This window comes from Danio aesculapii, chromosome 20, assembly GCF_903798145.1.
Source record: "Danio aesculapii chromosome 20, fDanAes4.1, whole genome shotgun sequence".
Taxonomy (NCBI): domain Eukaryota; kingdom Metazoa; phylum Chordata; class Actinopteri; order Cypriniformes; family Danionidae; genus Danio; species Danio aesculapii.
In genome coordinates, this window is record NC_079454.1 from 32,935,934 (window position 1) to 32,952,563 (window position 16,630).

A 16,630-nucleotide genomic window follows, 5' to 3' on the forward strand; every position below is an offset into this window, starting at 1 on the left:
GCCACAGTCTGAGGTCAAGAGCACTCTGAAGCAGGTTTTCATTCAGGATGTTCAATTTTAGTCTCATCAGACAAGACAATTTTGTTTCTTATGGTCTGAGAGTCCTTCAGATGCCTTTTGGCAAATTCCAGGCGGGGAGTGGCTTCCGTCTGGCCACTCTACCATACAGGCCTGATTGGTGGATAGCTGCACAGGTGGTTGTCTTTCTGTAAGGTTCTCCTCTCTCCACAGAAGAACGCTGGAGCTCAGACAGAGAGACCATTGGGTAATTGATCACCTCCCTGACTAAGGCCCTTCTCCCTCAATCACTCAGCTTAGATGGCCAGCCAGCTCTAGGAAGAGTACTTGTGGTTCCAAACATCCACTTCCTCTTATGGATGATGGAGGCCACTGTACTCATTGGAACTTTCAGAGCAGCAGAAATTTTTCTGTAACCTTCCCCAGCCTTGTGGCCCCAGTCTACAGACAATTCCTTTGTTTTCATGCTTGGGCTTTACGTGCACTATCAACCCTGGGACCTTTTATAGAAAGGTGTATGCCTTTTCAAATCATGTCCTATCAATTGAATTTACCACAGGTGAACTCCAATTAAGCTGCTGAAACATCTCAAGAATCACAATTTAGAGCTTTACGGCAAAGGCTGTGAATACTTATGTACATGTGATTTTTCAGCTTTTTTATTTTTTATAAATTTGCAACAATTTCAAAAAATCTTTTTTCACATTGTCATTATGGGGTATTGTGTGTAGAATTTTGAGGAAATAAATTAATTTAATCCATTTTGGATTAAGGCTGTAACATACAAAAATGTGGAAAAAAGTGAAGCGCTATAAATATCTTCCGCATACACTGTATTTAAAAAATTCTGAAAATCGAATTAATGTTCTTGTGACTAAAAATTGAAGTAATGGCAGGTGAAAATTATATTTTCAAGTATATTTATTTATAGCAGGTATGTTACATTTCACAATATGTAATCAATAGTTTATACAAAAAATCATTTTGTTATCATTTAATCAGTCTCCACTTGTTTCAAAAAGATTTGTTGCTCACAAAAGAAGACATTTTGAAGAATGTTGGAAAACGGTAGTCATTGGATTACATTGCATTCTTTTTTCACTACTATAACTGTCAATGACTGCCAGTTTCAAAAGAAAAAAAAACACTAAAATTTTGGAACAACTTGACAGTAAGTAAATACTAAGGAAAATTCCTTTTTTGGCTGAAATATCACTTTAAAATCTAATTAATAATAATAATAATAATAAGAAGAAGAAGAAGAAGAAGAAGAAGAAGAAGAAGAAGAAGAAGAAGAAAAAGAAGAAGAAGAAGAAGAAGAAGAAGAAGAACTAACCGTACACAAAGTGTTAGAGTGAATGGGTGCTTATCTGATTAAGTTTGCTTCTCTGTTATACATCCTTTACACAAAAACCTGCCAGAGTAGGTGGGAAAATAAAACTATTATTAAGTATGCAGATAATACTTTCATTGTCAGCCAACTTTATGATAATAAAACAGGTCATAGTCCAGTACTTACTGATTTTGTCAGATGGTGTGAGGAGTAATATCTTCAGTTAAATGTATTAAAGATAAAAGATATGATAATCGATTTTAGGAAGGCTGCTTAATGAACACTTTCATTAAAAATCAGACTGTCGAAAGTGTGTAATCATACAAATACCTTGGCACAATTATTGATTCTAAACTGTCCTTTGGTAAGAATTGTGAAGCAGTCTGTAAAAAGGGGCACCAGCGAGTCTTCTATTTGAGAAAGTTAAACCGTTTCCATATTGATAAACACAAGATAATTTTATTTTATCGTGCTTTTCTTGAATCCATTTTATCATTTACTTTGGTGTCATGGTTTGGGAACCTTTCTGATAAGAATAAAAACACACTAAATCAAATAGTTAAGTGGTTCAGTAAGCTGACTGGGGTGTCACTAGCCATCTAAAAGCTGTACACACCAGGCAGTAATTTTAAGTGATACTGCTCATTCCCTACACTCAAAAATACAAAATAGTGTCATACCAGCAGTCATTAGACATTTAAATAAGGAATAGACTAAAGCAGAGGTGTTTCTGTGACTTGTATAATTGACATTTTATAGATTGTTTTAAACATTTTTTTGGCTGGACACTTGAAGAGAAATAATATTTATTAAGAGATGTTTTGTATGTTTATGTTTTATGTCTTTACTGTATATCTACTTGTTGTTGTTGTGAGTTTTTTGTGTTATAAAATGAGGACTCTTGACTGCAAATCAAATATACCTTTGGTTATAAATAAAGTAACCTAATAATAATAATAATAATAATAATAATAATAATAATAATAATAATAATAATAATAATAATAATAATAATAATAATAATAATAATAATCTTTCCAAAGCATTAAAATATCTTAGCAAGTCCAAACTTTATAAATGGTAGTGCACATCACATAAAACTTGCAATTAAAAAAGTATATAAATTTTCTGGCATACCTGGGTGTTTTCATTCGTTTCCAGTGTATTTACGCTGTTCTGGATGATGTCATTTTGAAAGTGGTCATCTTCGGTATCATCCATTTCAGAAAATGAAGTCAGATTAGAGTTATACATGCGCTTCTTTAAACCTCCATGCTCCCTAAAAACACACATACACACAATTTTCCATCATTATAAGCAAAACAGTTTGGTGCTTATTTAACAAAAAAAATGCAAAAAAAAGTAAACACCAAGTTTCGAGATTAAGGACAAATGGCTTGATCGTTAAATTTTAGACTAGTCAAGTATGACTAAATATCGTCTTGTACCACAGTTTCTGTTCCTGTTTTACTCTCCCACAAAGCCAATTACTGATTTTAGCACTCAGTGTGCTAATAATGTACTCACACGTGCAACTGAAGACAAAATCCCTGGAATTAAAACAAAGCTCATACTCATGCACTCTAAATTATTCATGCCTGCGGGGTAGCAAGCATGTAATTGGTTTAGTTATGACGTGACACATCAAAACTTTTCCATTAGGCTCAGGTTTCCAGCTGTAGAATCTGAGTAATTGTGTATTATTAATTGACTTACTGATTTGGAAAAAATGACACAAAGATCATTAAAATAAGTTTAATACAGCTTTATATTTAGTTTTTGTTTGTTTACTTCATAAAGTGCAATGCATCCTGCTTAATTAGCATATAAAATCATGACTATCAGAATTTTACGATAATATATACAGAAGGTACTCAAAAAAGTTTTGAATCATTGAAAATACAGTGCATCCGGAAAGTGTTCATAGCGCTTCATTAATTTCCTTAAAATTCTACACACAATACCCCATAATGACAATGTGAAAAAAGGTTTTTTTTTTTTAATTGTTGCAAATTTATAAAAAATAAAACAGCTGAAAAATCACATGTACATAAGTATTCACAGCCTTTGCCGTGAAGCTCTAAATTGAGCTCAGGTACATTCTGTTTCCGGATAAAGCTACGGTCACACTGGGCTTCGTGTGTGCGAAATTTTGTCGTGTGGCGTTGCGAAAAGGGGCGGGATTAAACAAGATGATTAGACATTAAAAAAGCGAGTGATTGCTCCATGTTTTAAATTTCTGCCCAGAGAGGTCCTGTTTTGATCCTCGATTGGTCTCACGCAGTCAAGTGATGCGGTTTCGCTGGTCAGAGTTCACCAAGCTTGAACTTTGCACTGCAGCAAACCGCTAAACTTAACGCATGACCCTGCGTTTCCGGTATGACGCATTCGCGTGCGTATGAATGGAAGTCTATGGCAGGAAAAGTCAAGTGTGACTGCAGCTTAATTCTTGAGATGTTTCAGCAGCTTAATTGGAGTTCACCTGTGGTAAATTCAGTTGATGGGACATGATTTGAAAAAGCATACACCATATAAGGTCCCAGGGTTGACAGTGCATGTAGTTAGTTTAAACTTTAATGTCAGTTCTGCTTGGCACAGAAAGGAAATTTGCCTTCAAAACTGGACCCAAGACAACAATTACATGCATACAACAATCACACAACAACAACACTCATCAAGACAACAACACAAGTTAAAAGTATAAAATTTAGCCCCATACAAACTGCAGATCATCTTGACAACCACCCCAAACAGTAATCCCATTTAAAACAACAACTGCTATTGGGATAAATTACTTTTTATAAGCATTTCTTCATGCTTTAGGAATTCTAAACCTGCATCCTGATGGTAACAATTAAAATGTTGGGTAAAGGGGATGTGTGTTATCTTTAATAATCGCAACTGCTGTTTTTTCCACAAAGGAGTCAAATAAAATCTGCAGTGAAAGTTGTTCATGACCAGTTATTTTATTTGCCTGATTGCTAGTTTGCAATAGTTTCTTCTTCTGTTTAAGTGTTGTGTTACCAAACCTTGAAACGATATTATATGTGAGGACACTCTCTATCAACAATCTATATACCATGTTTAAAGTCTGTGTACTAACATTAAAACTTCTCAACTTGTGGAAGAGACAGAGGCGCTGACTTGCCTTCTTATAAACAGCCTCTACTTTACTATTAAAATTCAGTTTATTGTCAATAATTGTGCCTAAATACTTAAAATTTGAGACCTGCTCTACTATTTGTCCATTTATGATCACTGGTTTATGAAGTGTAGTATCTACTGCTCTTATTTGACTCCCCAGAGATAACTCTTTTGTTTTCCCAATATTTAGGTGTAATGAACTTTTGCCAAACCAATCTGTGATACTATTAATATATTTAAAATATAAGGAGCTATTCATTTCTTCCTGACAGGAAGCCAATGCCAGATCATCAGCATAGTTTATGTCAAAGCACAAATCAAGCATGAAGACAAGTGTATTGTCTGTAGACCTCCGAGACAGAATTGTCTTGGGCAACAAGTTTGTAGAAGGTTACAGAAAATGTTCTGCTCCTCTGAAAGTTCCAATGAGCATCTGAAGGACTCTAAGACCATATGAAACAAAATTCTCTGGTCTGATGATCCTAAATTGAACTCTTTGGAGTGAATGCCAGGTGTTACATTTGGAGAAAACCAGGTACCGCTCATCACCAGGCTAATATCATCCCTACAGCTAAGCATGGTGGTGGCTGCATCATGCTGTGGGGATGTTTTTCAGCAGCAGGAACTGGAAGACTAGTCAGGATAGAGGGAAAGATGAATGCAGCAATGTACAGAGACATTCTGAATGAAAACCTGCTTCAAAGTGCTCTTGACCTCAGACTGTGGCGACGGTTCATCTTCCAGCAGAACAATGACTCAGAGCACATCACCAAAAGGTCAATGGAGTGGCTTCACACCAACTTGGGGAATGTCCTTGAGTGGCCTTGCCAGAGTCCAGAACTAAATCCTATTGAACATCTTTGGAGAGATCTGAAAATGGCTGTACACAGTCGCTTCCCATCCAACCTGATAGAGCTTAAGAGGTACTGCAAAGAGGAATGGGCAAAATTTCCCAAAAGCAGGTCTGCCAAGCTTGTGGCATCATATTCAAAAAGACTTGAGGCTGTAATTGCTGCCAAGGGTGCATCAACAAAGTATTGAGCAAAGACTGTGAATACTTATGTACATGTGATTTTTCCAGCTTTTTTATTTTTAATCAATTTGCAACAATTTCAAAAAATCTTTTTTCACATTGTCATTATGGGGTATTGTGTGTAGAATTTTCAGGAAATAAATTAATTTAATACATTTAGGAATAAGGCTGTAACATAAAAAATGTGGAAAAAGTGAAGCGCTATGAATACTTTCCGGATGCACTGTAGAAATACAATTATCATAATCACTTATACATTAATATTACATAAAGTACATTTCAGAATAATAATGTTGTTTCATTCTCACTTACTGTAAATACATCCATTACACTAAAGAATGTTTAAACATTATTTAACCCTTATTTAACTTTTTATTTTGACAGTATTGCAGTAGACCATCATTTATAGAGTAAGAAAGCATATAAAGCAACTTTATATTATTTATATTAAACCCCAGGAACATTACGTTTTTTGGGCAAGTTTTTAAATGAGCGCCCAATAAAGGGTACATTTTGACAGATATAAACAGTATTTATATATAAATAAACCATGTGTTTTCCCCGCATCTGTTTGTTGACCAACAGTCATGCTTAGCTAAATAAAGAAAGTCAGACAGCTTTGAAAGAGAACAATGGTATGTAAATAATATCCGACTTTTCAGTTTTAGGTAAACTATCCCTTTAAGCTTCACTACACAAACTCAAAATGTTTCTGGTTGTCCTCCCCTGACGATATCTGCATAAAACTTAGCGAACTATACTTGGAAATGCATCCTATCAATCACCAACAATAAGAGGGTGTTTATTAAGTTAAACACCTGCATGTGCAGCTTGTAAACGAATCTGCACTCCAAGTAAATACATTAGCAAGTTTCTCTAAAGGATAGTTTTCTGCTTAGCTTAGCTGTTTTCTGTAATGCAATAAGTACCTTACTTTGCAGCGCACACATACAACACGTTTGTGCAACTGGGAACTTGCCATAGACTTCTATTGTATTTATACAGACCTAACAATATTCTTTATCCACACACACATGCATGCACGCACGCACACTTGTATATGTGGTTCATGGGGACTCTCCATATACATAATGTATTTTATATTGTAAAAAAAACCCAGCTTATTATATGGCCTTACCCGACCCATAGCCCTAAATCCAACCCTCAACAAAAATCTGTGGCAAATTTTGAATGTCAAAGACCCTGTTACTGTAAGTATGATTTGTAAGTGTTTACACCTAAACCACCTTTACCCTTGTGTGCTGTTGGGGATGTTTTCATCCACTCTGGAGTGATTTAAAGTCTTAATTTGGCCACAACTTTCTCTGTGTTCCAGCAAATAAATATTTTTTGTGACAACTTTTATTTTGACACATATTTTGGGAAAATGCTTTGAAAATGTTCAATAACTCAACAAAACGCTCAAAATGTACTACCCTTTATTTTTGTTAGTGGCTGTTTTTGCCCATTGACTTCCATTATAATGACATTTTTGATTGCAAAGCCATGACAGCATATTATTATGTATTCTTCATTGTTGGTGGTTTTCCCTGTTGGGAAGAGGTACAATTTTTGCTGTTAATCATCAGTGCAAAAAAGCTTAGTTTCTGGCTTTGATATAGAGTTATATGGAGCATGTGTGCATGAGAGAGTGATAAACCTTGTGCACTTAACGTTTTATGTCTGAGAATATCAAAATAGGCATCAGATCTCAGAACACAGTAAACATAGTAAGTGCATTTATGCACGTGCACTAAAATCTGCTGTTATACTCCATAAAACTCCATATAAACGCCAGAAACTTATTTGTACAGGACTACCTCCCAGGTTAATGGTGCCTACTGATGATCAACCATAAAAATGACAAATTGTAACTCCTCCCAACAGAGAAAAACACCAGCAATCAAGAATTCATAATTATTTGGTGTCAAGGCAATCAATGGTGCAAAAACAGTCACTTACACAATGAAAAGGTACACTGTAAAAAATCCAACTTTAAAAAGTTGACACAAAAGTTGGTTGGCACATATGCAGAAAGACTTTGCTCTCACATTTAGCTAGTTCGCTCTACAAAAAGAAATGCGTAGCACATGTGGACTGTTAATTTGTATTTAATTGTGTTGTGTATATATATATATATATATACGAAGTTTTTTTCCTAACAAAATTCAAATGCTATCAAATGATTAATGATTAATCAAATCAAAATGCATTCTCAATTGAGAAATCAAATGTAATTGATATTTAATTTTCATTATCAACTCTGTAAAATCCTGTAATAATTAAATGACAAACCAAATGCTCAAACTATCATTCAAATAGAGGAATCAGTTTCTGGTTCCTCCTGATTACACACACACAGCTGGAAGATCATGATGGATTGATTACTAGAACTATAATATACACCTCAATCACACAGACTCTTTGTTGAGTCTTGTTTTTCCCTGTGAAGCAATACAAAGTGGTTTTCCCTGTTTGTCCTGCCATGTTTTGATCCTTGTCTAATTTAGTGTTATTGTTGTTATTACTGATAATGTATTATTTCTTAGTACCAATTTACAAAAGAGTTTTTTGTTTACTCAAATTTAGACATTTTAGGTGAGTGCAAATGATGTTTTCAAAAGTTGAGTACACAAGAAAAAATAAAAGGAAATAAGGATTATGAATTTTTTGTTCACTCAATTTCAGACATTTTACAGTAGGTCGGTGCAAATTGATATTTTCAAAAGTTGAATAAACAAGAAAAAACGAAAGCAAATAAGTATTATGTTATTTTTTTGTTCACTCAACTTCAGGCATTCCAGTTCTGCAGACAAAAATTTTTCAATTGGCACAACTTAAAGTTGTTACAAAGTAGTTTATCTCCCCAGAAAACTAACGATCTTTTGTTAACCTGATTAAATGCTTTTTGTATTACTGACAAATAACTTAAGTCAGTGCAGCTGATGTTTTCAAAAGTTGAGTGAACAAGAAAAAGCGAAAAGAAATAAGGATTATGTTTTATTTTTGTACTGGCTTAATTTTTTTTTTACAGTGCAGTAAATTAAAACAATACACAGGAGTTAACAAAGTAACACCTGCAGTAGGTCATACCATGTTATGTCCTCCTAAACCACATAAAGAAGTACATACACATGATGGATAGATAGAAAGAGAGAGCTTACATTTCATGTGCACTCATGGTCATGAGTTTGAAGTTGATGAATGGGCTGGAAACCTCAATGAACTGCTCTGGTTTCTGAACGGGGGGTTCTGAAGTGCATAAACATCAGTTTAGAGCAACATTTACATAAGGATTTGAAACATGTTCACACATGAAACCACACATCTTACCCTTGGGCTCATCGGTAATGTTAGTCTGCTTGCGAGGCCGGATGAGTTTCCATTGAGGCAGTGGAGGTGTTTTAGGAGGGGCCACTAGAGGACAGTCTCGAGTGCAGGTGAGAAGCACTGGGTGACTGAAGAGCTGAGAGAGCCCATACTGTCTCAGACTCTCAGACGAATCAGCCTGGAGAACACACACACCACCCACCATGATCATAGATTAGGCAAGAGAGACTTAATAACGGATTAAACATCCAGCGCTAATCCAAACGGAGCCAAATATTCCTTGAGACTAGAACGGAAGAAGGGAGAGTATACCATTTGAGGCAGATTTTCTCTTTAATGAGCTTTAGGTAAGTGTGTTTGGTGGAGGAGTTTATATTATACAAACTGGGTGGTGATAATGGTTTATAGCTAATGAATCAAGTGAACAAGAGTCCATACTGCTGTGCGGCATATTGCATGACCTCATTCTCATGCAATTCAATGATATTGAAGAGTAAAGTACTGTTTTTTTTTTGTTTAGTTTTTTCTCTGTGGGACACAAAATAAGATATTTTGATAAATGTCGGTACACAGTAGCTATTGAATTTCATAGTAGGAAAAAATACAATGTACAGTTGAAGTCAGAATTACTAGTCCCCTTAAATTATTAGATTCATTTCTAATAACTGATTTATTTTATCTTTGCCATGATGACAGTAAATAATATTTGACTAGCTATTTTTCAAGACACTTCTATACAGCTTAAAGTGACATTTAAAGGCTTAACTAGGTTAATTAGGTTAACTAGGCAGGTTAGGGTAATTAGGCAAGTTATTGTATAACGATGGTTTGTTCTGTAGACTATCGAAAAAAATATGGCTTAAAGGGCCTAATAATTTTGACTAAAATGGTTTTTAAAAAATAATAATAATTCTGATTTCAACTGTATGTCAATGGCTACTACTTTCAAATTAAATATTTTTGTCTTTTGTGTTCAACAGAAGAAACAAGAACTTAAATAGGTTTGGAAAAAGTGTCACCAAATGATGACAAATATTTTATTTATGCATGAACTATCCCAGGGACTAGAGCGGCACTGTGGCTCAGTGGTTAGCACTGTCACTTCACAGCAAGAAGGTCACTAGTTTGAGTCCCGGTTGGACCAGTTTCAGGCATTTGGAGGCATTTCTGTGTGAAGTTTGCAAGTTCTACCCATGTTGGCATGGGTTTCCTCTATTTCCAGTTCAAAGACATGCGGTATAACTGAATTTGGTAAACAAAACTGGCCGAGTGTGGTGAAAGTGAGAGTGTGTGGGTGTTCCCCAGTACTGAGTTGAGACTGGAAGGGCATCCGCTGCGTAAAACATATGCCGGAATAGTTTGGCATATTCGGAATAGCGATTCATTCCGCTGTGGTGACCCCTGGTAAATAAGGTACTAAGCCAAAGGAAAAAAAATGAATAAACTATCCCTTTTTATATAGTGTATATATTATAATTTTAAAGATTGTGTTTGGTTCGTTGTTCTTTTTTTAAAGTTTTTTAAGTATTTATGATGATGATGATGAAGCATATATTTATTTAATAAATACCACAAAAAACTGTACTAAAGTGACATAAAATAACTTATTACCGTTTTAATATATTTTTAAAGATAATTTATCCCTGTAATGGCAAATCTCAATTTTTAGGCAGCTATTACTCCAGGCTTGAGTCACGTGATCCTTCAGAATTTATAAATTATTAGTGTGCGATCATTTTGGTGTTCAAGTAAATGCTTCTAAAATGATTAATAAGCTTAAAAAAAACTTAATTTAATTATTTTTCTGTTATTTAATTACCAGAAAGATTCAAAGTAAGAGCATTTGTTTGAAATATATCTTCTGTAACCATATAAATATTGTATTGCCATGTGATCAATTTAATGTATCAAAACTGCAAAACAACATTAAAACCGTAGTTTATGTGCAGACTCACAGATTAAAACTTGTGCGCTTACCATCCTTGTGAGCATTGAGGTTCTTTTCTCCATCAGGTGCAGGGGCTGGTAACTGGCACACACTACTATCTGAGGAACAGAACCAGTGGCTAAATCGGAAAAAAAAAATATCTGTAAAAAAAAAAAGACTTAGGAAGTACACATGAAAGAGATGCCATTTCTACTTTATATGCATAAACGTAACTTTTGTCCTGTTGTCAGGCTTCCATCTCTTTAATAGTTAAAGCATAATGAAATGAATAGAGCACAGCCTATTTTCAATGAGAGGATGAGAGAATGAGCGAATAGATCAAGGCATGAGTTTCAAAGACAAAGGCCTGAACAGTGAAGAGGGCACTGTAATCTGTCAAGCCTTATTTTCCTAATTCACACAGCACACAAACTTCCAATGTAGAGGAAGAAACAGAGGCGCTTTGTTATCAGTGTTTGATCTTCATCTCCCAAGGCCATCTCTGATCTCACAACAGGCCGTCAGTGCCATGACTGTTACATGATCAAGATTGCGGCTAAAAGGAAAAGAGGGAGGGCTTGTGGAGTAAATGATACAGTATACTGTATTTAAATTGGACCATGTGCTCTCAAAAACACTAAAATGCAAATTCTTGATATCCATCAAGGCTCTATCTGCAATAAAAAGTACAGCTAGTGTCTAGTAACCCGTTGCCCATTTGGTGGTAAAAGGCACAATTTATTTTTTTAGCTACTTAAAAAATTTGAATTTAAAATACTTTCAGTTAGAAAAAAATGAGTTTTTTTGAGCATTTTTTAAATGGTGTATCTGTTAAGTCTTGCTCCTTCTTAGGGAATTTTAGTCACAATATAGACCCCACAATCTCACAGAAAGTGCGCTTGTTAAATTTACAACTATTTCCTTCTAGCACTGGACCAAAGCTGCATCTTTGCATCATTAATTTTAAATTCCAGTTTCATCAAATGCAATCCAAATATTAAAATTTTCAAAAATCCATTTAAAAAAAAAAAAAATTATTATTATTAGCAAAATCCATTAATTTTATAAAACATCTGAATCCAAAAACAAATATGGAAGCAAAAATAAGCTCTGAACAGTGGGACATAGATAACAATGTCACTTCAGTCCCCGCAGGAACTCTTGCCATTTAAACCTGGTTTACTTTTAAACTGAAAAACTCAAAGATTGCAAACTTAAAAATGTGTTATTGCACTAAATAACCTGTAGATCGGTCATTAGTGTGACACATGAAAAGAGAAACACAATTTGTGATAAGAAAAAAAGCACAGGTACGATAATTTACTTTCTGCTCTTAAAAACGGAAAATTTGAACTAACACAGTCCCGAAATCATATATTTGGCAACTCCATCAAGGGTTGCTTGCAGAATGTGCTGTTATGAATTCGTTACTTTCGTTTTGAGGTTACTTTCTCCCCCACTCTCCTCCCCTACTTGATTTTAGTCTTGCTTTAACAGTATTGATCATGACATAATTATAGATGATTTACTATGCTACACTGGTATTCAAGGAACACACATGAAGATTTAACCCCTATCTGGTAGACCATTACTACTTTGTTAATTTAAACTGTGAAATCTCTATAGTAATTCTCTAGAGTAAAAATATGGAGTGCCACACGAATCTGTTTTAAGCCCTTTTATACTTTCAATATACAAGTGACCAATTATTAAATTGCTTAGTAATCTAGAAACTTCATTATAAAAAAATTCTATAGAAAATGTAATGTAATGTGTATTTCTATAGTGCATTTACTGTGTATGGCCATACATCCAGAGCGCTTTACAATCATGAGGGGGGTCTCTCCACACCACCACCAGCATCCCCTTGGATGATGCAACGGCAGCCACAGGACAATGTCGCCAGTGCGCTCACCACACACTAGCTATCGGTGGAGTGGAAAGACGGTGACATCCGCCAATTCGGTGGATTATTGGGAGGCCATGATCAGTTAGGAACAATGGAGAGAATTTGGCCAGGGCACTGGGGTTACTTTAGGGGACACTTTACAAGAAGTGCCATGGGATATTTAATGACCATCGAGAGTCAGGACCTCAGTTTATTGTCTCATCTGAAAGACGAACACTGTTCTGTTAGAAAGAATAACAGTGTTGATATATATAAAATTTATTTGAGCTTGAAATGTATTAACGGGACTATAATGCATAATATATTGGCAAAATAATGAAAAATAAATCAACTCATACAATATTTAGCTTGACTTCCTGTTGTTCAGAATCAACCTTTTCCAAAGGTTAAGCAACTCCCTTCACAATTTGTTTGAAATGAAAATGACTTCAAGAGGTGCAGGACCTATTTCATGTCCTATTCACGGAAAGTGTCAAAAATAGAATGAACAAAGATCATGTGTGTGTATGTTTCAATAAATGAGCCACCCTTAGGGACTGAAGATCTAGGCCACGGTGCCAAAGTGATATATGTCAAAGCATGTTATAATTTCCAACCTATTAATTAGTATCAAACACCCAGAGGGAGTGAGAGGAAGACAGAGGGAATGGATTCATTATATGGATTAAAGGACCCTATAGATAAGAGGACAGTGCAAACGAAGGAGAGACAGAATGTTTGTGAAGGATAACAAAAAGAGAGCGCGTGCAAATTTTAGCAGCAAACATTGCATTATCCCAATATAATCTACCCACTCGTTTACACAAGCCAATTATCCAAAACAGTCTGAACAGCAAACCATTAGCCTCAACAGACTCATCAAATCGTTAGTCTCCTCAGACCTGTCGGAAATCCATGTTTACATGCACACTCACAATTACACCTCCCTATCACAACAGCACCAAGCCTTTCAAAGCAGGCCGGTGTAAAATTGATGCATATTGTGTATGCGCGAGAGTGATTCGCGGCTCTTTGCTCTCCTTGCATATTTCCGACGTAAACTGCACAGTGACAACATTGACAGTGCTTGCCCGAGGCCATGCCAGATAATTCAATTCAGATCACACTACCTGAGAGAAAACACTGGCACTCTGTTCACAGTCTGACACAAACAGACACACATGCGCAGATTAACACTGACACACTTCTATGGTGCAAATACAAATACGGTTATGTACACACAATGCATGCACAATCACAGAAAGGGCTTGTTTTATTTATTCATGCTCATGATACACATCTGGCAGTGAAGGATGTGGCACTGACTCCATAATACATGAGCCTGCAGAAGAAGTGATGCATGGTGACATGAGAGAGTGAAGAGATTCAAACAAGTGGGTCAAAAGGAATAGATTGGTACTTATTGGTCATTTTAGCCACGATGCTCTGCTAAACAGATCACCATCCCTTTACACAGAGCTCAATGCCACATTGGCTGCAAATTATTAATATCTGTTTTTAGAGAGCATATTGAGTGTTTCTGTATTCGAAGATAAAATATTTATCATTCAACTAGATTTTTCTAAGTAAATAATGTATGGTGAGGAGAGCAGGGAAAGAACTATATATGAATATATACGGTATATATATATATATATATATATATATATATATATATATATATATATATATATATATATATATATATATACATACTGCTGCCAAAAAAAAACATCCAGGTGAACAATCTTTATTCCTCATGATGGAAACGTAAAACGTAAAAGATCCCATGAAAAAGGCAACTGCAGCATGTTTTTTATATTAAACTGAAAAACAGATAGTTCTGAAGGATTTAAGGGTCCCCCAAAACTTTTAAATGATCTTTACATAATTTCTATTGTTTTGGAATTACTCAATAAGAGTTTTCATATTTTCAGCGGACCACAAATCCATTCTTTCTTCATATAAGATATGAGCAGGTAAACATTAGTTTATTGTCAGGAATTTGTGTCACGTTGCATTGCATATAATATTTAACTGCCAATTTTCAACAAAAAACAGTGTTTGACGAGAGACTGCATATAAAAGATGACTCCTTTCCAATTACATTGGTCTAACAATAATGTTGCAATATTTTCTTGCAATGTATCACTATTGCTACTGATATTTCAGTAACATATTATTTGATAAGTACTATTGTTTTTTAGCATACTTCACAGCACCATCTATATGCAGTATTATTTATATATTGAAAGAGTGCCCTTTACCAACAGTGAGTGTTGTTAAAGAGCCCCTATTATGGGTTTTTGAAAATGAGCTTCCATGCAGTGTTTAACACAGCTCTAAGTGAATGAAAACATCCAGCTGAGGTTTAAATCTGAAAGTGCACCGTGTTTAAAACTATTGATGAAATAGTCTTTAATGAAATAGTCGACTCAAAGTTGAATAAATGAATCGAGTTGGGTTCAGATCTTTTGCCTTTTGTCGACGTCGATAGGGTACATCATTAAATACGTAGTTTCAGATCTGGTAAAACATGAACGCGCATTTGACTTTAGACACAAGCAGAGCGCTGAGGATCACGGAACTGATCATGATGCAAAGATGACGATCACTGACACTGACACAGATTCGGCTGCGGGGAATAAAGGGTTAAAGTTCATTTTCAGAGCAACACTACAGTATAACCAACCTAGTGCTGTGTTTGTTCCTGTCATTTTTCTGATTTTTGATGCAATAACATATGCTGTAACGCGGGGTTTGCCGGCTGTTTGCTATTAAAGCAAGGAGCAGCAAAGACTATTATGTATGGGATTTTGTCAGACTTTGATAGGGGCTTTGTCAGAAACTGTAACAGCTCATATGGACCAGTTTCTTCTTCCTCTGGATCATAACATGTAAGAGTAATTAAAATTGTCGCCTCATTTTGTGTAGTTTGCAAAATATGTGTTTAATTGTGTGTTGTGAGTTGTAATCGCCCCGCGCGGCTTATAATCACTTATCTATTATAGATCTTCTTCCTTTACCGATTTAAATGCATTTCTGAACTCATGATCCTCAGCCATTTGTCTTTGCTATGGCCACCATCAGCTGTTCCTCACACGTGCGGCACAGTCAGTTTTTAAAATAGTTAAACTTTTGCTGCTGTGTGGATTAATACTGAATGTGTGTTGTTGCTATTACTTGGGGTTAGGTTTAAGAGTAGAGTAATATGCTGGTGTTTAACTGCATTGCTTAATTGCATTCCTGCACTGGGCTCTCACATACTCTCTGCTACTTCATAGCCGTGGTGGTCGACCAATCACAAAAGACTGGGTCATCGGTCCAATCAGCGGAGATTTGCTTCATGCTAAGGAGAGGTTTGGGAACAAATGAATCACTGAAAAAATCATATGGGAGTCGTTGGGATAATTAGGTAAAATAAACGCATATTATAAGACAATGAAAGACCCCCAAAACCAAAATATGACAATTTATAATGCAAAATAGGGGCTCTTTAGCTTACAAGTTCAAAATACTAATTACTAGGGACACAAATCAAAAGCATACTATTCCCAAATTATAATGGGTTTTTTATTTAAACATCTTAGCAACATATGCCCTAAAGGATTGATTTTTCTCAACTATTGGGAGTCCACTAGCATTTAGGTAACCTCAAAGTAAGTACACGTGAGCTAAAAAAAACATCTAAACTAATCAAGAGGTGTGCTTTATGCAGGTAAACATATGCATTCGGATTGGTCATGTGAGGTCTTTGAGATTTTAAACAATTAATAGCCATTAATACACTTAATCACAATGAATAATGATATTGTACCTACATTATGTGTATGAGGTCATAAACCCTTTTTCATAAAATCTTGTGAATTGAAAATAATAACTATAATGGTAACACTTTATTTTGATGGTCCATTTGAGTATTAGTAGACTGTCTGCTTAATATCTGTTGATACTACT

At 35.2% G+C, this 16,630-nt stretch overlaps 1 protein-coding gene across 1 annotated transcript in view; it reads right to left on the reverse strand.

Moving 5' to 3' along the window:
* adgb (androglobin) overlaps positions 1-16,630 on the reverse strand; it is an 86,042-nt gene that overhangs the window by 44,075 nt on the left and 25,337 nt on the right. The window contains exons 9-12 of the mRNA XM_056481421.1: positions 10,836-10,924; positions 8,862-9,036; positions 8,693-8,780; positions 2,489-2,630 (exon numbers count right to left, since the gene is read on the reverse strand). Coding sequence (XP_056337396.1) covers positions 2,489-2,630; positions 8,693-8,780; positions 8,862-9,036; positions 10,836-10,924 — 494 coding nt within the window. The remainder of the gene's footprint in view (positions 1-2,488; positions 2,631-8,692; positions 8,781-8,861; positions 9,037-10,835; positions 10,925-16,630) is intronic.